The sequence below is a fragment of the Bidens hawaiensis genome, unplaced genomic scaffold (assembly GCF_021521415.1).
Source record: "Bidens hawaiensis isolate Kalapana, Puna unplaced genomic scaffold, B.hawaiensis_p1.1 tig00004618_1, whole genome shotgun sequence".
In the NCBI taxonomy this organism is placed as follows: Eukaryota; Viridiplantae; Streptophyta; class Magnoliopsida; order Asterales; family Asteraceae; genus Bidens; species Bidens hawaiensis.
The window spans coordinates 1838501-1863518 of NW_027491282.1; the positions used below are offsets into that span (position 1 = coordinate 1838501).

Genomic DNA, 25018 nt, shown 5'->3' on the forward strand with positions numbered 1-25018 from the left:
ACAGGAACTCCATGTAGGAAACCGTCATTAACACTTTGTACTTAAAATAAGGTATAATTTAGTATAAAATTCTAGTTGATTCGTGAGATACAACTCCAACTATATATTATGCACTAACCACCACAGTTCCATTTTATAAAAATTTGAAGTACTAGCGTACAAAATTTAAAAAAAACCGAATGTGTATAAATACTCCAACTAGTTATTATACAATGACCACAACGATTAATTATTTGAAAAAAAGAATGTTTTTATAATTGTTATTAATAAAATATAATTACACCAAACACCTGTCATGACTCATGACTAATCAAGACATCAATAAATGCAAACAACAGTTTCACAAGGAACATTTTTTTACGAAAATGAACAACAACAAAAACAAAAAAATGAATATTAAAATTATAGGCGTAGCTACCACAGGAAACTTCCTTGAATGTCGTTGTGTTTTATGATTCAAGTTTGCTATAAATTACACACAATAATGACCTTGCTAATATCCTGCACTAGATGGTGAGAACGTCGATGATCATAGCCGGTGTTGTGTTGGTACTAGGATTAATATCTGTCGGGGCTGGGTTTGCTGCCGAGGCCACCAGAGTTAAGGTAGATATTTTATGTATATTGGTGTTCTTTTAGTTTGACCTCTTGATATGTTTTTGTAATCAAGCTATCAAAGTCTACAATGACTCATGTCACTCAACGAGTTTGAAAATCTTGATCCTACGGGAGAAAAATAAATGTTTGTTTTTATTTTAGTTTTTATTCAAATACAAATATGATAGTATATATTAGACGTGCAATTTTGAATTTTGCAAACTGGTAGTCAAGCCTTGTGCTGAAGATTAGGGAGGCGAAAATTTTGTATTTTTACGGTTTGTTAATTTGTCAATTTCAATCCACTGTTAAATTTAATAAAAATAATAATTATAATTAGTTTTAATAAGGGTTCGTTCCGAGAATACGCTTATACAAATTTTATTTAAGTTATTGTCGTTTCTTTACGCAATCGGTTATTATAGTGAGTGAACCAAACTTATTAAGTTATTTTACTATTTAACTAATTTTAATTTTGAAATGCAAAACTTTAACCATGCATTCTACACACATCTTTACTATAACAAATGATGGTACCATAACGACCGAAATCGATAATGGACAAGTGACAATTGCGTCCCCGCCGTGCGGAATTAAAAGATTGCTTTTACACGTATTAATTAATTGTTACTTTACTAACCTGAGATCAATCACTAAATTTCACTAATGTATTTTTAAAACAATGTTCAAATTAAATATAAATAAATGATTAATATTTAGTGTCTTATAAAATACTTACAAATGGTATTTATTCATGTTATGTTCATACATATGACAGGGCTCTCAAATGCGAATAGTCGATGGCAAATGTGTGCACCCAAGTAATCCGGTCATGGGGCTCGCTATAACCGCAGCTACGGCTTTGATCCTTCTTCGTGTCGTGGTTAGAGTAGCCACCGGGCGTGGCTATGCATGTTGTCGCACCCGCCCTAATTTACCCAAACTGATTAAACTTTGCATATTTCTAGCATGGTACGTTATAAGTATTGGGCCTAATGGCAATGACCATATATCATATTGAACAATTAAATGTTTAAAATGATTTGTTGTTATATTATATAGGCTCATGTCATTTGCAGCCGTTGGAGGGTTCATTGTGGGTGCAAAGAATACTACTAAAACGAATTTGGTATTCACAAACGGTGAATACGGTTGTTACGTCATAAAACCGGGTTATTTTTCGGGAGCTGCATTGGTGGCTCTTGTGAATTTGGGTTTGAGTCTTTTTTATTATCTCGTGATCGCTTCAAGTCAAAATGTACCGAATAAGCCATCTGACTCGGAGGTGGAGGCACCGCCAGTTTCCAAAGACCACCTGATACCACCATTGCCTCCCCAGATGCAATGAAGTTTAAATGTATACATAATGGTGGAACATAATGTTTTGTTAGAATAAAACTAGTTCAAGTTGATAAAATAAAATTGTAAGGTAGCACCTAAAACCGAAGCCTTGACATCATAGTTTTAAGATTTGTAAGTTGTAAAAAAAAATGTTATTGGGCCGAATGTTGTCGAAGCAAACGGCCCATCACCTTCTAATTTCACTTTTCCGGCTAAGCCCATCACATGCAGGAAACTAGGGCGAGAATAGTTGTGTTTGTTTTTGGGCCGACTAAATAAGTAATATAAATGACATAGTTTTTAGATTTTCATAGCTGGTCACTTATGGATGGTGATTTTGTTATTGGAAAAAATGATTCGGTTAATTCGATTAACCGTTAGTTTTAAACATGAGTAGATTCAAGCTAACTTAAATTAATAAGTAAAGTTGTATTATTAACGATTATTGTGATTCATAAAGGAGAATGAACGATAACTAATATGTTACTTATGAAAAAAAAAGTAATTTTCCCGACACATGACACATTATTCATAAAAAGTAAAATTTATAAGTAATAGTTAGTTTTGTTTTGTTTTTGGGCCGACTGAATACGTAATATAAATGATACTTGTTTTTTTTTAGATTTTCATTGCCGGTCATTTGGCTGGGTTAATTTTGTTACTAGAAAGATGATTTGCTCTCTTAATTGGTAGTTTTAATTTTAAACGTGAGTATATTCAAGCTACTTAAATCAAAATTATACTTTGTGTCAAATAAAATATCAACGATCATTGTATTTTATAAAGGAGAATAAGTGGTAGCTAATGTGCTATTTGTAGAAAACTTAATAGAATTTTTGACACATTATTGATTTAAAAAATAAATTACAGATATAAAGGTTGGTTTAGCAGTGTTTTCACTTTTTACTACTAGACCGGTCCAATTAATCTCATAGTTCCCATTTAGAACAAGTCTTGATTAAAACCTCTTTCATGTATCTAGTAAAATTTCATTTATAGAAAATAGTTTGAAAAGATGAGACGAGGGTATGATTACCTCCATCAAAAGAAATAAAAAGCACGCTCTAGCCAAGAATTCATTTTAAATTGCGAAATTTCTTTTTATTTCTTGGTTTTGACGATTCGCAATTGAATCTCCTCCTTTGTGGTTTCAAAAAATTTTAAACTAAATCCAAAGCCACCCATAACTCCTAGGTATGACAATGGATCAGGTTTAGGTATTCCCAAACCCATACCCGGTTATTAAAGTCCATCCCAAACCCGTCGGGTTTTAATCGGGTAATTACCCGCCGGGTTTCGGGTTTTCCCATCGGGTTTCGGGTTTCCTATCGGGTTTTGATAAAATGAGGTATACCCAGCTCAAAACCCGCCGGGTTTTGACAAAATATAACTAATCGATTACAAAAATGGTTACCATAAAGATAAAATATCTCAAATAATTAACATAAACAAGTTTCAACAAATAATATATTTGGAATATATTCCATATATAATATAAAAAGCTTATAATCGGGTAAATGAGTTTATGTTATCGGGTAATCGGGTCGGGTAATTGGTAAATTAGAAATTCCAAACCCGTCCCAAACCCGTGAAAAATTTCAAAACTAATTCCAAACCCTAATGGGTCGGGTATTACCCGTTCCATCTAAGTCGAGTTTCGAGTTTTCACATCGAGTTCGGGTTTCATTGTCATCCTTAAATTAACTCCATAATTAATTGTATTACAATACTTTACATATACCTCGAATATTCTATAAAGGTGCAAACACTCCTAAACATATTATATGTTCTTTAAATTCGTATTTTTGCTAGTTATTGTAATTAACGTCAGCAATAAAAATCTTGAACGTTTGGTTTAAAATATTAAGAAAGGAAAAAATAAACACAAAACATATGTCATGACTACCTAAGGCATCATTCTCCTATACCATCAAGGATTTCAAAATATAAGAACAAACAAAAACAAAAACAAAAGTTGATACTAAAAAACAGGCGTAGCTATCACCGTAACCTTCATGGAACTTTGCTTGTTTTACGATTCCAATCTTCCATTACGATATAAATGCACAATGAGTCATGCTTCATTTCGTGCATTAGTAAAGCTAGATGGCGAGAACATCAATGATCATAGCCGGTGTTGTGCTGCAACTGGGATTAATATCTGTCGGGGTTGGGTTTGCTGCCAAACTCACTAGAGTTAAGGTATGTATAATTTTACATATACATACTCTTGGAGTCTTGGGTGGTTAGAAAATGCGTATATACAAAAAATATGTAAATACAAAAACATAAACATAAACATAAATATTGCTGTACTTTTCTATTGGAACTTAATATTTTACCTTCTAGTTTAAATCATCCTTGGTTGAAAATACTTTCTCAAACATTAAAATCTGTATGAAAAATGTTGGCCACATTGTTAAAAATTACAAAATCTTCTAAAATGTAAATACCACTTGAACTTAAATAGAGAAATGACCAAATATTTCATAGTCATAGGTGTCAAATTTAAAACAAATTACATTTTTCGCTTTTTATGTATCATTTTTCAACGTCTTTTGCCTAAAAAGTTGAAAGAAAATGTCTTAGTTTAAAAACTTTGCACGGTTCCTCGTTTTCACTAATAGAGTCAAGGGTGTCAAATTTGTTAGTTAAGTCTGATTATGTGTTTTTCACATGAGTGTAATTTAGTCATTTTATCATATGTGGGTAGGGCTTTTGGTAATTATTTAATAAAACAGGTTATTTATGATAAAATGACTAAACCGCCCTCTAAAATTTCTGATTGGTCTCGAGTATGTTTCTTCTGTTGATTGAAATGTTGAGAAAAATTTTTCACCAAATCGTCCCAGCTAGAAATTTCACCGTCATGTAACGTTTCGAACCATTCTCTTGTTGCCCCTGTTAGTGTCAACGCGAACATGTGACACCAATAGGGAAGCGTCCAACCACTAACACCGCCTACCGCCACAAAGTTCTGGAGATGATCACTTGGATCAGTCATACCATTGTATTTACCTACCGATGTAGGTATTTTAGCATTGACAGGAAAAGGTGTTGTAGCAATACTTGCTATGAACTTTGACTTTTCAGCGAAAGCCGCAGGGCGGTATGGTTTAGTGAAGTCATGTTCAGCATTGCTGTGGTATTCGGTATGGCGAACTATGCCATGCGGACGACTGCTCCTCGCCTGTGAGCTAATCCTACTATCCCCAGTATACATACTGTAATCTCCCGAGTGGTAAGATGAATCGTAACTATCAAACTCATCCAAATAAGATGGTACGCATGTCTATGCGAGGACGAGGGTATAGCCTTGGTAATTCGCCAAACTCTGGCTCCGCCTGTTGGCTGTAACGAATCTGACTTCCTCTCACTATTGGTGGAGGAGAAGGAGATCCCGTACGGGGTTCCTCGTAATCCAAAGTGCGAGCGTGAAGTCGTTCGTTACGTTTTTTACGCTCGTATTCAGCCATCAAACTTTGTTGTTGCACGTGGAGCCACTCTTCAGGGGTTAACGTTCCTCTGGATCTAGAGTTATGTTGTTGAGATCTCGCCCTGTCAGAATCAACCGAATCGTTCTCTGGATCGAATAATGGTCGGCTTCGGCGAGTCTCTTCTGTAATTCGTCTGAGGTTACCCAGATTGGAACCTTCCGGTGCCGAAGCACGTCCCATGTCTGTGGGAGTGAGGCCGGTCGGTGTTGTAACATTTTCTAGGGTAAACTCCCCAGGTGTTACATTGGTGATTCGTGACCCCGGAGCTGTGACACGTTCAAGAGTACGACCACTTGGAGTCGTAATACGTGCAAAAACACTGAGACCCGGAGGTGCTTCCGTGTTAGTTACACGCGAATCTGGTGCAGGGGTTTTCATCGGCCCTTCAGGAAGGTCACTCATATCAAACGAACCGAAAAACCAACGAAAATTATTGTTGTTCTAACACCAAAAACGGATGGCGCCAATGAAGAAACACGGATCCACTCCCCGGGTATGGGTCCTGGATCCAATGAGTCTACAGGGTAAGATACGATAATTACTACCAATGATATGAGTGTGACTTCCTAAAGTCCAATGACCGGAACCTGCAAAACAGACACCGTGAGTCTCGTTACAGGAAGGACAAGAGGGGGAGGGGTCTTCCTGTAACCACCCTCCGGCGTGAGAATCAGTAACGTTCGTAAATGAAGAAAGTACTGAAGTAAACAGAATTAGTGTAGTCAGAATGCAAGTGAGTGAATGAATACCTCATACCGTTTGACAAGGCATTTATAGCCGAAGGGTGTAGGAAGATGATTGGGCCAGCTGTCTTCTTCTAAAAGATCTTTGATAACTGCTTGGACACGTGTCTTCTTGCGATAGGTTGAGCTATACGTCCCTTGTTCATGGGTATAACAACCTGGACACGCGTCGTCTAATGATAGGATGGATTGCACCCTGACCATGTGCACGGTTATAACTGTAACATCCTAAAATTTATAATGTTGAATAAAGAAAGTTACGTTTAGTGATTTCGCGTTATTAATTAATTAATATCGAGTAAAGACCGGATCATGGATTTAGATTGATTGAGATGGGTTAAATGAGAATGGGCTTTAGGTCCATGGGCTTTAAGGGATATAAATATCCCCTAAACCAACCTAAAACCCTAAACCCTCATTTCATTTCCATCATAATCTCCACACACCCAAAACACACACGACCCGATCCAAGATCCAAAGGCGAGGACCCGAGCTCGTTGGTGGTAGATCGTCATGACGAACCAAAGTAACAAGACCAACTCGTGTTCGTAGTTCGACTCGTTTACGGTACGTTTATATCGAGAACTTGTTCGTTTAGGTTTGGATTAGTATAGAAATGATAGATCTGTGTTTGTATGGTAAAAACGAATCCAACAAAACTAAACTTACTGAAAATGGTTAAGATTTGATGGGTTAATCGATTGATAAAAGAACTCGTAACCTATATGCCTAAATCGCACCCCTTAAACATCGATGTTAGGCCGATTTGATGGTTGGGGTTTGTAGGCGCTGGTCAGACGATTCCGTTGATACCTAAATCGAGTTATTTGGTTAAGAAACGAAGATGATTAAAGGATTTAAGAACGAACAGTAGCTGCAGCCGACAACTTCGCCTGCAAGCTAAGTTCGCCTGATGAACTACGCCTGCAAAGCTAAGTTCGCCTGATGACAACTTCGCCTAAAGCTAAGTTCGCCTGATGACAACTTCGCCTAAAGCTAAGTTCGCCTGATGACAACTTCGCCTAAAGCTAAGTTCGCCTGAGGTTTAACTTCGCCTAAAGTCAAGTTCGATTAGAAAATAGATTAAAAACGATAAGTAAAAGTAAGCTAATACTAGGCCACCAGATTAGATCAGGCAAGTATTGATACGTGTAACTTATACAGTCAGCCGAGCTCAGTTAAAGAAGGGATTTACAACTATCGTAGGAAGAAGCAGAGTTCAGGTGAGTTTCTGGCCCCATTTCCTTTTTATGTTTTCGGGGCTGTGTGCATACTCGATGTGAAGTGTGAATACACTTACCTTAAGTGGTAAGTGTATGCTATAGATGTTATACGAGGTATATATTTTATAATGCTTGTCGGTACGTGAACGATCTTCGGATATTGCACGTATCGCCAAGGATAGTAAATTCCAAGTGGTTGATAGTGTGTATGAATGTTATGATGTGACTTGTTTATTACGTAAATACTGAACTGATATGAAGCGTGATATACGCAGGTAGAGGTAGAGTGTGTTAGAAGTGGCAAGAATTTAGTAAGGGTGTTAGTGGCATAACGTGAGCGCGTGATAGGGAAAAGCCTGTACGTGCCATCGTTATTATGTGTGTATGATTGTTGATGTGACTTGCTTATTATGTAAATGATATGAAGCGTGTTGTAGACAAGTAGAGGTAGAGCGTGTTAGAAGTGGCAAGAGTCTAGTAAGAGTGTTAGTGGCATAACGATAGTACGTGGTAGGGTAAGCCTATACGTGCCTTCGTTATTAAAGTGGCAAAGTGGCATAACGTTTTACGTTATTAAAGTGGCAAAGTGGCATAACGTTTTACGTTATTAAAGTGGCAAAGTGGCATAACGTTATACGTTATTAAAGTGGCAAAGTGGTAAGGTGGTAGGTGTAAATAAGAGGCTAAGTGGTAAGGTAAGCAGGTTAGATAGTGGACTACGTGTCTTCGGATACGTATATGATGCATGTAGTGGTTGTATGATAAGTTGCTTGATTAACTAGAACTCACTCAGCGTAGCTGACTTTTAGTATGCACGCAGGTGAGAAGAATGAGACAGCTAGCTTGAGCGGGCACATGGTGGGCGAATAGAAGACTGGCATCTGAAGACTCAAGATGTTTTAACGTAATTGACGTTTATTTTGAAAGACAAGAATGTTTAATTAAGGCAAGTTTTGGATTGCTGTAACGTTTCATGAAAGTTTTTATATTCCGCAAAAGTTTTAATGAACTCTGATTTGTAAGAACTGTGTTTATGAGTAAATCCGACGCTAAAGTAGGGCTACCGGGTTCGGGGCCTTACAAGTTGGTATCAGAGCATAAGTTCGAGAGATTTAAGCATCCTACATGCTTAGACTCGAACAGAGAATGAGATTTAAAATGAGAAAGAAAGAAGATGCCAGTTCAAAATAGCCATGTGTCACTCAAGCAAGCTCGGTAAAGGTAAAGTGTATGGTAAATGGTGTATGTTAATGTTGGCTTATTTGCTAAATGAAGAATGAGTGCAGGTTAGGGATATGATTAATTGATCTTAACTGATTAACTGTTTAAGAGTATAAACAAGCACAAGTGAAATCATGAAGGGAAGTATGTAGAACCTGAGGAGTAACGCAAATAGTTAATTACACTTGATCAACGTCATTAACTACTTACTTTACAAATCATGTGCTAAATAATTCCTAGAGTGATGACGTTTGTGTTTTCCCTTTTAGAATACTAATGGCTGGAGCCGGAGAAATTGTTGGAACTGGAGGTCGCACTGGACGTCGTGGCAGGCCTCGTCTTGTCCGGCAACCCTCAGTAGAAGAAGCTTCCAACACCGGAGAAGAAGGAGGCGCAGCTGGAGGAAACTCGAGCAACAACGAAGGACATCAACTTGACCCTGCTATTCTAGCTGCCATTGCCCAAGCTGTGGCAACTGCCATGAAGACTGGGAATCCCGAAGGATCTGCTGGAAGAATTGCTGAAGGATCAGGAGAGAATGGTAGGAAGGATGATGAGGGAGGGAAGGGTGACTCGAGTGAAGCTGGATCTGTCGAGGTTGGTGATGGAAAGAGAGGTCGAGGTGGGTGTAACTACAAGTCCTTCAAAGGATGCGACCCGCCGAAGCTGACTGGTTTGGGAGACGCAATCGCTACTCTCCAGTGGATAACCACAATGGACAAGAAAATCCGAATTAGCGAATGCCGTCCCGACCAAACAGTGGGTTATGCCACTCAGTCATTTGAAGATGAGGCCATGTACTGGTGGGAAACTGTCGAACAAAGGAAGACCCGAGAGGAGATTAAGGCCATGAGGTGGGATGACCTTAAGGAGTTAGTGATGAAAAGGTTCTGTGTTGATGCTGAGGTTGAGAGGGCCGAGATGAAATTTTTGAATCTGAAGGCGGGCAAGATGACACATCGTGAGTACACCACTGAATTCAACCGCATGTCTAGGCTGGTTCCTGACATGGTGAACACCGAGGCGAAACGGATCAAGTGCTACGTTAGAGGACTTCCCCAGAAGGTCCGCATGTTAGTCAGGGCCAACAAACCTGTTACCTTTGAGTCTGCGGTCGAGTTGGCGGAGATGGTCTATGTTGATCTGGCGGCGGATGATGTGGAAGTGGAAGATGAGGAAGAAGGGAAATGAACTAAAAGAGCTGGGGATGTCGTGGAGCGTGCAGGGAGAAAGACACAGAAGATGGCAGGAAAGGAAGCATGTAAGGTGTGCGGGAAGATGCACTTGGGGGAATGCAAGGCTGGTCCAAATCAGTGCTACCGTTGTGGGAGGAAGGGGCACATCTCCCGTGAATGCACTGAGGACCAGAAGTGTTACAAGTGTGGTAAGTCAGGTCACATAGCTAGGGAGTGTGGAAAAGCCGTGGCAGTGGGGGAAGGAAGAGGAGACGCGTGAGAGGATGGTCTATTAGCTGCTGAGGAGGTTGCAGGAGAATAAGTGGCATGTCACAGTTGTTTTATGTTTAGTAGTTAAAGAGTGTTTTATGTTACAGTTGAACCTATGTTTGTTTAGCAAGCTTGAATGATTTCCTTTTAAGTTATGAAGTACTTGTGACTTCTTGTGATTTTGTATGAACGACCTATGAATTTATCTTGAATGCGTGTTGGTTATGATAAATAGTTGTGTGAGGGTAAAGCGTCGCCTTAGGAGTTAGCGTTATTATATAAAACAAGGTTCCTCGGGAGAGTGAGATGAGACTTGGCACATTGAGGGCCTCATGGACAAGCTACCTTAATAGCTAAAACACATGATCACCGCTCGATGACTACAAGTCAGGAGTAAGAAGGATAACTCAGAAAGCAAAGGTGATTCAATAAAGTGTGCGATTATAAAGAAAAAGGTATTCCTTTTACAAGAAATAAGCTAGGTTTCGGGGACGAAACCTCTTTAAGGAGGGGAGACTTGTAACATCCTAAAATTTATAATGTTGAATAAAGAAAGTTACGTTTAGTGATTTCGCGTTATTAATTAATTAATATCGAGTAAAGACCGGATCATGGATTTAGATTGATTGAGATGGGTTAAATGAGAATGGGCTTTAGGTCCATGGGCTTTAAGGGATATAAATATCCCCTAAACCAACCTAAAACCCTAAACCCTCATTTCATTTCCATCATAATCTCCACACACCCAAAACACACACGACCCGAACCAAGATCCAAAGGCGAGGACCCGAGCTCGTTGGTGCTAGATCGTCGTGACGAACCAAAGCAACAAGACCAACTCGTGTTCGTAGTTCGACTCGTTTACGGTACGTTTATATCGAGAACTTGTTCGTTAGGTTTGGATTAGTATAGAAATGATAGATCTGTGTTTGTATGGTAAAAACGAATCCAACAAAACTAAACTTACTGAAAATGGTTAGGATTTGATGGGTTAATCGATTGATAAAAGAACCCGTAACCTATATGCCTAAATCGCACCCCTTAAACATCGATGTTAGGCCGATTTGATGGTTGGGGTTTGTAGGCGCTGGTCAGACGATTCCGTTGATACCTAAATCGAGTTATTTGGTTAAGAAACGAAGATGATTAAAGGATTTAAGAACGAACAGTAGCTGCAGCCGACAACTTCGCCTGCAAGCTAAGTTCGCCTGATGAACTTCGCCTGCAAAGCTAAGTTCGCCTGATGACAACTTCGCCTAAAGCTAAGTTCGCCTGATGACAACTTCGCCTAAAGCTAAGTTCGCCTAAGGTTTAACTTCGCCTAAAGTCAAGTTCGATTAGAAAATAGATTAAAAACGATAAGTAAAAGTAAGCTAATACTAGGCCACCAGATTAGATCAGGCAAGTATTGATACGTGTAACTTATACAGTCAGCCGAGCTCAGTTAAAGAAGGGATTTACAACTATCGGAGGAAGAAGCAGAGTTCAGGTGAGTTTCTAGCCCCATTTCCTTGTTATGTTTTCGGGGCTGTGTGCATACTCGATGTGAAGTGTGAATACACTTACCTTAAGTGGTAAGTGTATGCTATAGATGTTATACGAGGTATATATTTTATAATGCTTGTCGGTACGTGAATGATCTTCGGATATTGCACGTATCGCCAAGGATAGTAAATTCCAAGTGGTTGATAGTGTGTATGAATGTTATGATGTGACTTGTTTATTACGTAAATACTGAACTGATATGAAGCGTGATATAGGCAGGTAGAGGTAGAGTGTGTTAGAAGTGGCAAGAGTTTAGTAAGGGTGTTAGTGGCATAACGTGAGCGCGTGATAGGGAAAAGCCTGTACGTGCCATCGTTATTATGTGTGTATGATTGTTGATGTGACTTGCTTATTATGTAAATGATATGAAGCGTGTTGTAGACAAGTAGAGGTAGAGCGTGTTAGAAGTGGTAAGAGTCTAGTAAGAGTGTTAGTGGCATAACGATAGTACGTGGTAGGGTAAGCCTATACGTGCCTTCGTTATTAAAGTGGCAAAGTGGCATAACGTTTTACGTTATTAAAGTGGCAAAGTGGCATAACGTTTTACGTTATTAAAGTGGCAAAATGGCATAACGTTTTACGTTATTAAAGTGGCAAAGTGGCATAACGTTATACGTTATTAAAGTGGCAAAGTGGTAAGGTGGTATGTGTAAATAAGAGGCTAAGTGGTAAGGTAAGCAGGTTAGATAGTGGACTACGTGTCTTCGGATACGTATATGATGCATGTAGTGGTTGTATGATAAGTTGCTTGATTAACTAGAACTCACTCAGCGTAGCTGACTTTTAGTATGCACGCAGGTGAGAAGAATGAGACAGCTAGCTTGAGCGGGCACATGGTGGGCGAATAGAAGACTGGCATCTGAAGACTCAAGATGTTTTAACGTAATTGACGTTTATTTTGAAAGACAAGAATGTTTAATTAAGGCAAGTTTTGGATTGCTGTAACGTTTCATGAAAGTTTTTATATTCCGCAAAAGTTTTAATGAACTCTGATTTGTAAGAACTGTGTTTATGAGTAAATCCGACGCTAAAGTAGGGCTACCGGGTTCGGGGCCTTACAATAACAAACTGGCCAAGTGTCCTTTATTTATTGGCTGTTCAGTCACGTATTCCCCAAATAAGAATCATGAACTTTCTTCTAGAGAGTATTTGAGTGATGACAGCTGTCCCTCTGGCATTGTCTTCTGGATGTTTAGGCGGACAGACGTCCCGTCCTGCGGACGACTTTTGAGGATGCCAGGATGTTTCCGTGCATGTTGTGAGGACGTTCCTCCTCATTCGTGATATGCGGGTGGTCCATGTGCCCCGCTGGTGGTTTATAAGAGGATTCTCTGTGGTCCGCGGATGGTACTTAAGGGTATTTGGGTCTTTTTGGTACCATACCTCTACACCAATTTAAATCTGTGAACTGATTCAACCACTTCCTAAGGATAGATGGGGCATAACCCATGTCAACACTATAATCCGAGTGCCGCATCAACAATTCAATTACCCATCGAAACTTGCTCCCATCAGCGCCGGTGTTCCATAATTAATCACTAATAAAATTATATTCTTTAGAACATCAACATCACTATTTATAGTTTTATAATGGGTTCTTTTAGATATTTGTTTACAATTTTTATGGTAGAGGAAATGATTTATCAAACATTCAAGTGGTGATCAATTATCTTACATATTTTTACAAATTTAATGTTTTTAAATGAAAAAAAAGTCCAAATATTATGGATTTAACCTTCTATCTTCTACTTCTCATAACACATTTTGTTATCCAATATTTATCCATATTTCGACTTATTAGAATTTTTGCAAAACTATTAATTATTTTTCATGAAAATGCCTCAATTTTAATTCGCGGCCATCAAAATTATCCATATCTAAGATTAACACTAGCTTGCCCCCCCCCCCCCCCCCCCCCAAAATAGTAAAAATGCTGAAACCACGTACCGGTGATGTAACAATAACCATTGACCAACCGTTTAAACCTGAAAATCCAAGCTTTTAGCGGGCAACAACCACATTCACAGGAACTCCATGTAGGAAACCGTCATTAACACTTTGTACTTAAAATAAGGTATAATTTAGTATAAAATTCTAGTTGATTCGTGAGATACAACTCCAACTATATATTATGCACTAACCACCACAGTTCCATTTTATAAAAATTTGAAGTACTAGCGTACAAAATTTTAAAAAAACCGAATGTGTATAAATACTCCAACTAGTTATTATACAATGACCACAACGATTAATTATTTGAAAAAAAGAATGTTTTTATAATTGTTATTAATAAAATATAATTACACCAAACACCTGTCATGACTCATGACTAATCAAGACATCAATAAATGCCAACAACAGTTCACAAGGAACATTTTTTTACGAAAATGAACAACAACAAAAACAAAAAAATGAATATTAAAATTATAGGCGTAGCTACCACAGGAAACTTCCTTGAATGTCGTTGTGTTTTATGATTCAAGTTTGCTATAAATTACACACAATAATGATCTTGCTAATATCCTGCACTAGATGGTGAGAACGTCGATGATCATAGCCGGTGTTGTGTTGGTACTAGGATTAATATCTGTCGGGGCTGGGTTTGCTGCCGAGGCCACCAGAGTTAAGATAGATATTTTATGTATATTGGTGTTCTTTTAGTTTGACCTCTTGATATGTTTTTGTAATCAAGCTATCAAAGTCTACAATGACTCATGTCACTCAACGAGTTTGAAAATCTTGATCCTACGGGAGAAAAATAAATGTTTGTTTTTATTTTAGTTTTTATTCAAATACAAATATGATAGTATATATTAGACGTGCAATTTTGAATTTTGCAAACTGGTAGTCAAGCCTTGTGCTGAAGATTAGGGAGGCGAAAATTTTGTATTTTTACGGTTTGTTAATTTGTCAATTTCAATCCACTGTTAAATTTAATAAAAATAATAATTATAATTAGTTTTAATAAGGGTTCGTTCCGAGAATACGCTTATACAAATTTTATTTAAGTTATTGTCGTTTCTTTACGCAATCGGTTATTATAGTGAGTGAACCAAACTTATTAAGTTATTTTACTATTTAACTAATTTTAATTTTGAAATGCAAAACTTTAACCATGCATTCTACACACATCTTTACTATAACAAATGATGGTACCATAACGACCGAAATCGATACTGGACAAGTGACAATTGCGTCCCCGCCGTGCGGAATTAAAAGATTGCTTTTACACGTATTAATTAATTGTTACTTTACTAACCTGAGATCAATCACTAAATTTCACTAATGTATTTTTAAAACAATGTTCAAATTAAATATAAATAAATGATTAATATTTAGTGTCTTATAAAATACTTACAAATGGTATTTATTCATGTTATGTTCATACATATGACAGGGCTCTCAAATGCGAATAGTCGATGGCAAATGTGTGCACCCAAGTAATCCGGTCATGGGGCTCGCTATAACCGCAGCTACGGCTTTGATCCTTCTTCGTGTCGTGGTTAGAGTAGCCACCGGGCGTGGCTATGCATGTTGTCGCACCCGCCCTAATTTACCCAAACTGATTAAACTTTGCATATTTCTAGCATGGTACGTTATAAGTATTGGGCCTAATGGCAATGACCATATATCATATTGAACAATTAAATGTTTAAAATGATTTGTTGTTATATTATATAGGCTCATGTCATTTGCAGCCGTTGGAGGGTTCATTGTGGGTGCAAAGAATACTACTAAAACGAATTTGGTATTCACAAACGGTGAATACGGTTGTTACGTCATAAAACCGGGTTATTTTTCGGGAGCTGCATTGGTGGCTCTTGTGAATTTGGGTTTGAGTCTTTTTTATTATCTCGTGATCGCTTCAAGTCAAAATGTACCGAATAAGCCATCTGACTCGGAGGTGGAGGCACCGCCAGTTTCCAAAGACCACCTGATACCACCATTGCCTCCCCAGATGCAATGAAGTTTAAATGTATACATAATGGTGGAACATAATGTTTTGTTAGAATAAAACTAGTTCAAGTTGATAAAATAAAATTGTAAGGTAGCACCTAAAACCGAAGCCTTGACATCATAGTTTTAAGATTTGTAAGTTGTAAAAAAAAATGTTATTGGGCCGAATGTTGTCGAAGCAAACGGCCCATCACCTTCTAATTTCACTTTTCCGGCTAAGCCCATCACATGCAGGAAACTAGGGCGAGAATAGTTGTGTTTGTTTTTGGGCCGACTAAATAAGTAATATAAATGACATAGTTTTTAGATTTTCATAGCTGGTCACTTATGGATGGTGATTTTGTTATTGGAAAAAATGATTTGGTTAATTCGATTAACCGTTAGTTTTAAACATGAGTAGATTCAAGCTAACTTAAATTAATAAGTAAAGTTGTATTATTAACGATTATTGTGATTCATAAAGGAGAATGAACGATAACTAATATGTTACTTATGAAAAAAAAAGTAATTTTCCCGACACATGACACATTATTCATAAAAAGTAAAATTTATAAGTAATAGTTAGTTTTGTTTTGTTTTTGGGCCGACTGAATACGTAATATAAATGATACTTGTTTTTTTTTAGATTTTCATTGCCGGTCATTTGGCTGGGTTAATTTTGTTACTAGAAAGATGATTTGCTATCTTAATTGGTAGTTTTAATTTTAAACGTGAGTATATTCAAGCTACTTAAATCAAAATTATACTTTGTGTCAAATAAAATATCAACGATCATTGTATTTTATAAAGGAGAATAAGTGGTAGCTAATGTGCTATTTGTAGAAAACTTAATAGAATTTTTGACACATTATTGATTTAAAAAATAAATTACAGATATAAAGGTTGGTTTAGCAGTGTTTTCACTTTTTACTACTAGACCGGTCCAATTAATCTCATAGTTCCCATTTAGAACAAGTCTTGATTAAAACCTCTTTCATGTATCTAGTAAAATTTCATTTATAGAAAATAGTTTGAAAAGATTGAGACGAGGGTATGATTACCTCCATCAAAAGAAATAAAAAGCACGCTCTAGCCAAGAATTCATTTTAAATTGCGAAATTTCTTTTTATTTCTTGGTTTTGACGATTCGCAATTGAATCTCCTCCTTTGTGGTTTCAAAAAATTTTAAACTAAATCCAAAGCCACCCATAACTCCTAGGTATGGCAATGGATCAGGTTTTAGGTATTCCCAAACCCATACCCGGTTATTAAAGTCCATCCCAAACCCGTCGGGTTTTAATCGGGTAATTACCCGCCGGGTTTTGGGTTTTCCCATCGGGTTTCGGGTTTCCTATCGGGTTTTGATAAAATGAGGTATACCCAGCTCAAAACCCGCCGGGTTTTGACAAAATATAACTAATCGATTACAAAAATGGTTACCATAAAGATAAAATATCTCAAATAATTAACATAAACAAGTTTTAACAAATAATATATTTGGAATATATTCCATATATAATATAAAAAGCTTATAATCGGGTAAATGAGTTTATGTTATCGGGTAATCGGGTCGGGTAATTGGTAAATTAGAAATTCCAAACCCGTCCCAAACCCGTGAAAAATTTCAAAACTAATTCCAAACCCTAATGGGTCGGGTATTACCCGTTCCATCTATGTCGAGTTTCGAGTTTTCACATCGAGTTCGGGTTTCATTGTCATCCTTAAATTAACTCCATAATTAATTGTATTACAATACTTTACATATACCTCGAATATTCTATAAAGGTGCAAACACTCCTAAACATATTATATGTTCTTTAAATTCGTATTTTTGCTAGTTATTGTAATTAACGTCAGCAATAAAAATCTTGAACGTTTGGTTTAAAATATTAAGAAAGGAAAAAATAAACACAAAACATATGTCATGACTACCTAAGGCATCATTCTCCTATACCATCAAGGATTTCAAAATATAAGAACAAACAAAAACAAAAACAAAAGTTGATACTAAAAAACAGGCGTAGCTATCACCGTAACCTTCATGGAACTTTGCTTGTTTTACGATTCCAATCTTCCATTACGATATAAATGCACAATGAGTCATGCTTAATTTCGTGCATTAGTAAAGCTAGATGGCGAGAACATCAATGATCATAGCCGGTGTTGTGCTGCAACTGGGATTAATATCTGTCGGGGTTGGGTTTGCTGCCAAACTCACTAGAGTTAAGGTATGTATAATTTTACATATACATACTCTTGGAGTCTTGGGTGGTTAGAAAATGCGTATATACAAAAAATATGTAAATACAAAAACATAAACATAAACATAAACATAAATATTGCTGTACTTTTCTATTGGAACTTAATATTTTACCTTCTAGTTTAAGTCATCCTTGGTTGAAAATACTTTCTCAAACATTAAAATCTGTATGAAAAATGTTGGCCACATTGTTAAAAATTACAAAATCTTCTAAAATGTAAGTACCACTTGAACTTAAATAGAGAAATGACCAAATATTTCATAGTCATAGGTGTCAAATTTAAAACAAATTACATTTTTCGCTTTTTATGTATCATTTTTCAACGTCTTTTGCCTAAAAAGTTGAAAGAAAATGTCTTAGTTTAAAAACCTTGCACGGTTCCTCGTTTTCACTAATAGAGTCAAGGGTGTCAAATTTGTTAGTTAAGTCTGATTATGTGTTTTTCACATGAGTGTAATTTAGTCATTTTATCATATGTGGGTAGGGCTTTTGGTAATTATTTAATAAAACAGGCTATTTATGATAAAATGACTAAACCGCCCTTTAAAATTTCTGATTGGTCTCGAGTATGTTTCTTCTGTTGACTGAACTGTTGAGAAAAATTTTTCACCAAATCGTCCCAGCTAGAAATTTCACCGTCAGGTAACTTTTCGAACCATCTTGTTGCCCTTGTTAGTGTCAACGCGAACATGTGACACCAATAGGGAAGCGTCCAACCACTAACACCGCCTACCGCCACAAAGTTCTGGAGATGATCACTTGGATCAGTCATACCATTGTATTTACCTACCGATGTAGGTATTTTAGCATTGACAGGAAAAGGTGTTGTAGCAATACTTGCTATGAACTTTGACTTTTCAGCGAAAGCCGCAGGGCGGTATGGTTTAGTGAAGTCATGTTCAGCATTGCTGTGGTATTCGGTATGGCGGACTATGCCATGCGGACGACTGCTCCTCGCCTGTGAGCTCATCCTACTATCCCCAGTATACATACTGTAATCTCCCGAGTGGTAAGATGAATCGTAACTATCAAACTCATCCAAATAAGATGGTACGCATGTCTATGCGAGGACGAGGGTATAGCCTTGGTAATTCGCCAAACTCTGGCTCCGCCTGTTGGCTGTAACGAATCTGACTTCCTCTCACTATTGGTGGAGGAGAAGGAGATCCCGTAGGGGGTTCCTCGTAATCCAAAGTGCGAGCGTGAAGTCGTTCGTTACGTTTTTTACGCTCGTATTCAGCCATCAAACTTTGTTGTTGCACGTGGAGCCACTCTTCAGGGGTTAACGTTCCTCTGGATCTAGAGTTATGTTGTTGAGATCTCGCCCTGTCAGAATCAACCGAATCGTTCTCTGGATCGAATAATGGTCGGCTTCGGCGAGTCTCTTCTGTAATTCGTCTGAGGTTACCCAGATTGGAACCTTCCGGTGCCGAAGCACGTCCCATGTCTGTGGGAGTGAGGCCGGTCGGTGGTGTAACATTTTCTAGGGTAAACTCCCTAGGTGTTACATTGGTGATTCGTGACCCCAGAGCTGTGACACGTTCAAGAGTACGACCACTTGGAGTCGTAATACGTGCAAAAACACTGAGACCCGGAGGTGCTTCCGTGTTAGTTACACGTGAATCTGGTGCAGGGGTTTTCATCGGCCCTTCAGGAAGGTCACTCATATCAAACGAACCGAAAAACCAATGAAAATTATTGTTGTTCTAACACCAAAAACGGATGGCGCCAATGAAGAAACACGGATCCACTCCCCGGGTATGGGTCCTAGATCCAATGAGTCTACAGGGTAAGATACGATAATTACTACCAATGATATGAGTGTGACTTCCTAAAGTCCAATGACCGGAACCTGCAAAACAAACACCGTGAGTCTCGTTACAGGAAGGACAAGAGGGGGGGGTCTTCCTGTAACCACCATCCGGCGTGAGAATCAGTAACGTTCGTAAATGAAGAAAGTACTGAAGTAAACAGAATTAGTGTAGTCAGAATGCAAGTGAGTGAATGAATACCTCATACCGTTTGACAAGGCATTTATAGCCGAAGGATGTAGGAAGATGATTGGGCCAGCTGTCTTCTTCTAAAAGATCTTTGATAACTGCCTGGACACGTGTCTTCTTGCGATAGGTTGAGCTATACGTCCCATGTTCATGGGTATAACAACCTGGACACGCGTCGTCTAATGATAGGATGGATTGCACCCTGACCATGTGCACGGTTATAACTGTAACATCCTAAAATTTATAATGTTGAATAAAGAAAGTTACGTTTAGTGATTTCGCGTTATTAATTAATTAATATCGAGTAAAGACCGGATCATGGATTTAGATTGATTGAGATGGGTTAAATGAGAATGGGCTTTAGGTCCATGGGCTTTAAGGGATATAAATATCCCCTAAACCAACCTAAAACCCTAAACCCTCATTTCATTTCCATCATAATCTCCACACACCCAAAACACACACTACCCGATCCAAGATCCAAAGGCGAGGACCCGAGCTCGTTGGTGCTAGATCGTCGTGACGAACCAAAGTAACAAGACCAACTCGTGTTCGTAGTTCGACTCGTTTACGGTACGTTTATATCGAGAACTTTGTTCGTTTAGGTTTGGATTAGTATAGAAATGATAGATCTGTGTTTGTATGGTAAAAACGAATCCAACAAAACTAAACTTACTGAAAATGGTTAAGATTTGATGGGTTAATCGATTGATAAAAGAACTCGTAACCTATATGCCTAAATCGCACCCCTTAAACATCGATGTTAGGCCGATTTGATGGTTGGGGTTTGTAGGCGCTGGTCAGACGATTCCGTTGATACCTAAATCGAGTTATTTGGTTAAGAAACGAAGATGATTAAAGGATTTAAGAACGAACAGTAGCTGCAGCCGACAACTTCGCCTGCAAGCTAAGTTCGCCTGATGAACTACGCCTGCAAAGCTAAGTTCGCCTGATGACAACTTCGCCTAAAGCTAAGTTCGCCTGATGACAACTTCGCCTAAAGCTAAGTTCGCCTGATGACAACTTCGCCTAAAGCTAAGTTCGCCTGATGACAACTTCGCCTAAAGCTAAGTTCGCCTGAGGTTTAACTTCGCCTAAAGTCAAGTTCGATTAGAAAATAGATTAAAAACGATAAGTAAAAGTAAGCTAATACTAGGCCACCAGATTAGATCAGGCAAGTATTGATACGTGTAACTTATACAGTCAGCCGAGCTCAGTTAAAGAATGGATTTACAACTATCGGAGGAAGAAGCAGAGTTCAGGTGAGTTTCTAGCCCCATTTCCTTGTTATGTTTTCGGGGCTGTGTGCATACTCGATGTGAAGTGTGAATACACTTACCTTAAGTGGTAAGTGTATGCTATAGATGTTATACGAGGTATATATTTTATAATGCTTGTCGGTACGTGAACGATCTTCGGATATTGCACGTATCGCCAAGGATAGTAAATTCCAAGTGGTTGATAGTGTGTATGAATGTTATGATGTGACTTGTTTATTACGTAAATACTGAACTGATATGAAGCGTGATATAGGCAGGTAGAGGTAGAGTGTGTTAGAAGTGGCAAGAGTTTAGTAAGGGTGTTAGTGGCATAACGTGAGCGCGTGATAGGGAAAAGCCTGTACGTGCCATCGTTATTATGTGTGTATGATTGTTGATGTGACTTGCTTATTATGTAAATGATATGAAGCGTGTTGTAGACAAGTAGAGGTAGAGCGTGTTAGAAGTGGCAAGAGTCTAGTAAGAGTGTTAGTGGCATAACGATAGTACGTGGTAGGGTAAGCCTATACGTGCCTTCGTTATTAAAGTGGCAAAGTGGCATAACGTTTTACGTTATTAAAGTGGCAAAGTGGCATAGCGTTTTACGTTATTAAAGTGGCAAAGTGGCATAACGTTTTACGTTATTAAAGTGGCAAAGTGGCATAACGTTATACGTTATTAAAGTGGCAAAGTGGTAAGGTGTTAGGTGTAAATAAGAGGCTAAGTGGTAAGGTAAGCAGGTTAGATAGTGGACTACGTGTCTTCGGATACGTATATGATGCATGTAGTGGTTGTATGATAAGTTGCTTGATTAACTAGAACTCACTCAGCGTAGCTGACTTTTAGTATGCACGCAGGTGAGAAGAATGAGACAGCTAGCTTGAGCGGGCACATGGTGGGCGAATAGAAGACTGGCATCTGAAGACTCAAGATGTTTTAACGTAATTGACGTTTATTTTGAAAGACAAGAATGTTTAATTAAGGCAAGTTTTGGATTGCTGTAACGTTTCATGAAAGTTTTTATATTCCGCAAAAGTTTTAATGAACTCTGATTTGTAAGAACTGTGCTTATGAGTAAATCCGACGCTAAAGTAGGGCTACCGGGTTCGGGGCCTTACAAGTTGGTATCAGAGCATAAGTTCGAGAGATTTAAGCATCCTACATGCTTAGACTCGAACAGAGAATGAGATTTAAAATGAGAAAGAAAGAAGATGCCAGTTCAAGATAGCCATGTGTCACTCAAGCAAGCTCAGTAAAGGTAAAGTGTATGGTAAATGGTGTATGTTAATGTTGGCTTATTTGCTAAATGAAGAATGAGTACAGGTTAGGGATATGATTAATTGATCTTAACTGATTAACTGTTTAAGAGTATAAACAAGCACAAGTGAAATCATGAAGGGAAGTATGTAGAACCTGAGGAGTAACGCAAATAGTTAATTACACTTGATCAACGTCATTAACTACTTACTTTACAAATCATGTGCTAAATAATTCCTAGAGTGATGACGTTTGTGTTTTCCCTTTTAGAATACTAATGGCTGGAGCCGGAGAAATTGTTGGAACTGGAGGTCGCACTGGACGTCGTGGCAGGCCTCGTCTTGTCCGGCAACCCTCGGTAGAAGAAGCTTCCAACACCGGAGACGAAGGAGGCGCAGCTGGAGGAAACTCGAGCAACAACGAAGGACATCAACTTGACCCTGCTATTCTAGCTGCCATTGCCCAAGCTGTGGCAACTGCCATGAAGACTGGGAATCCCGAAGGATGTGCTGGAAGAATTGCTGAAGGATCAGGAGAGAATGGTAGGAAGGATGATGAGGGAGGGAAGGGTGACTCGAGTGAAGCTGGATCTGTCGAGGTTGGTGATGGAAAGAGAGGTCGAGGTGGGTGTAACTACAAGTCCTTCAAAGGATGCGACCCGCCGAAGCTGACTGGTTTGGGAGACGCAATCGCTACTCTCCAGTGGATAACCACAATGGACAAGAAAATCCGAATTAGCGAATGCCGTCCCGACCAAACAGTGGGTTATGCCACTCAGTCATTTGAAGATGAGGCCATGTACTGGTGGGAAACTGTCGAACAAAGGAAGACCCGAGAGGAGATTAAGGCCATGAGGTGGGATGACCTTAAGGAGTTAGTGATGAAAAGGTTCTGTGTTGATGCTGAGGTTGAGAGGGCCGAGAATGAAATTTCTGAATCTGAAGGCGGGCAAGATGACACATCGTGAGTACACCACTGAATTCAACCGCATGTCTAGGCTGGTTCCTGACATGGTGAACACCGAGGCGAAACGGATCAAGTGCTACGTTAGAGGACTTCCCCAGAAGGTCCGCATGTTAGTCAGGGCCAACAAACCTGTTACCTTTGAGTCTGCGGTCGAGTTGGCGGAGATGGTCTATGTTGATCTGGCGGCGGATGATGTGGAAGTGGAAGATGAGGAAGAAGGGAAAGGAACTAAAAGAGCTGGGGATGTCGTGGAGCGTGCAGGGAGAAAGACACAGAAGATGGCAGGAAAGGAAGCATGTAAGGTGTGCGGGAAGATGCACTTGGGGGAATGCAAGGCTGGTCCAAATCAGTGCTACCGTTGTGGGAGGAAGGGGCACATCTCCCGTGAATGCACCGAGGACCAGAAGTGTTACAAGTGTGGTAAGTCAGGTCACATAGCTAGGGAGTGTGGAAAAGCCGTGGCAGTGGGGGAAGGAAGAGGAGACGCGTGAGAGGATGGTCTATTAGCTGCTGAGGAGGTTGCAGGAGAATAAGTGGCATGTCACAGTTGTTTTATGTTTAGTAGTTAAAGAGTGTTTTATGTTACAGTTGAACCTATGTTTGTTTAGCAAGCTTGAATGATTTCCTTTTATGTTATGAAGTACTTGTGACTTCTTGTGATTTTGTATGAACGACCTATGAATTTATCTTGAATGCGTGTTGGTTATGATAAATAGTTGTGTGAGGGTAAAGCGTCGCCTTAGGAGTTAGCGTTATTATATAAAACAAGGTTCCTCGGGAAGGTGAGATGAGACTTGGCACATTGAGGGCCTCATGGACAAGCTACCTTAATAGCTAAAACACATGATCACCGCTCGATGACTACAAGTCAGGAGTAAGAAGGATAACTCAGAAAGCAAAGGTGATTCAATAAAGTGTGCGATTATAAAGAAAAAGGTATTCCTTTTACAAGAAATAAGCTAGGTTTCGGGGACGAAACCTCTTTAAGGAGGGGAGACTTGTAACATCCTAAAATTTATAATGTTGAATAAAGAAAGTTACGTTTAGTGATTTCGCGTTATTAATTAATTAATATCGAGTAAAGACCGGATCATGGATTTAGATTGATTGAGATGGGTTAAATGAGAATGGGCTTTAGGTCCATGGGCTTTAAGGGATATAAATATCCCCTAAACCAACCTAAAACCCTAAACCCTCATTTCATTTCCATCATAATCTCCACACACCCAAAACACACACGACCCGAACCAAGATCCAAAGGCGAGGACCCGAGCTCGTTGGTGCTAGATCGTCGTGACGAACCAAAGCAACAAGACCAACTCGTGTTCGTAGTTCGACTCGTTTACGGTACGTTTATATCGAGAACTTGTTCGTTTAGGTTTGGATTAGTATAGAAATGATAGATCTGTGTTTGTATGGTAAAAACGAATCCAACAAAACTAAACTTACTGAAAATGGTTAAGATTTGATGGGTTAATCGATTGATAAAAGAACCCGTAACCTATATGCCTAAATCGCACCCCTTAAACATCGATGTTAGGCCGATTTGATGGTTGGGGTTTGTAGGCGCTGGTCAGACGATTCCGTTGATACCTAAATCGAGTTATTTGGTTAAGAAACGAAGATGATTAAAGGATTTAAGAACGAACAGTAGCTGCAGCCGACAACTTCGCCTGCAAGCTAAGTTCGCCTGATGAACTTCGCCTGCAAAGCTAAGTTCGCCTGAT

At 38.7% G+C, this 25018-nt stretch overlaps 2 protein-coding genes across 2 annotated transcripts; both read left to right on the forward strand.

The window, feature by feature from the left end:
* The first annotated feature begins 512 nt into the window (after positions 1-512).
* On the forward strand, positions 513-1951 carry LOC143627239 (uncharacterized). Its single transcript, XM_077097111.1, has 3 exons — positions 513-606; positions 1376-1569; positions 1660-1951. The coding sequence occupies exons 1-3, from the start codon at positions 526-528 to the stop codon at positions 1943-1945; spliced, it is 561 nt and encodes a 186-aa protein (XP_076953226.1). The 5' UTR covers positions 513-525; the 3' UTR covers positions 1946-1951.
* A 13037-nt stretch (positions 1952-14988) lies between these two features.
* On the forward strand, positions 14989-15585 carry LOC143627241 (uncharacterized). Its single transcript, XM_077097112.1, has 2 exons — positions 14989-15203; positions 15294-15585. The coding sequence occupies exons 1-2, from the start codon at positions 15019-15021 to the stop codon at positions 15577-15579; spliced, it is 471 nt and encodes a 156-aa protein (XP_076953227.1). The 5' UTR covers positions 14989-15018; the 3' UTR covers positions 15580-15585.
* The last annotated feature ends 9433 nt before the right edge of the window (positions 15586-25018 follow it).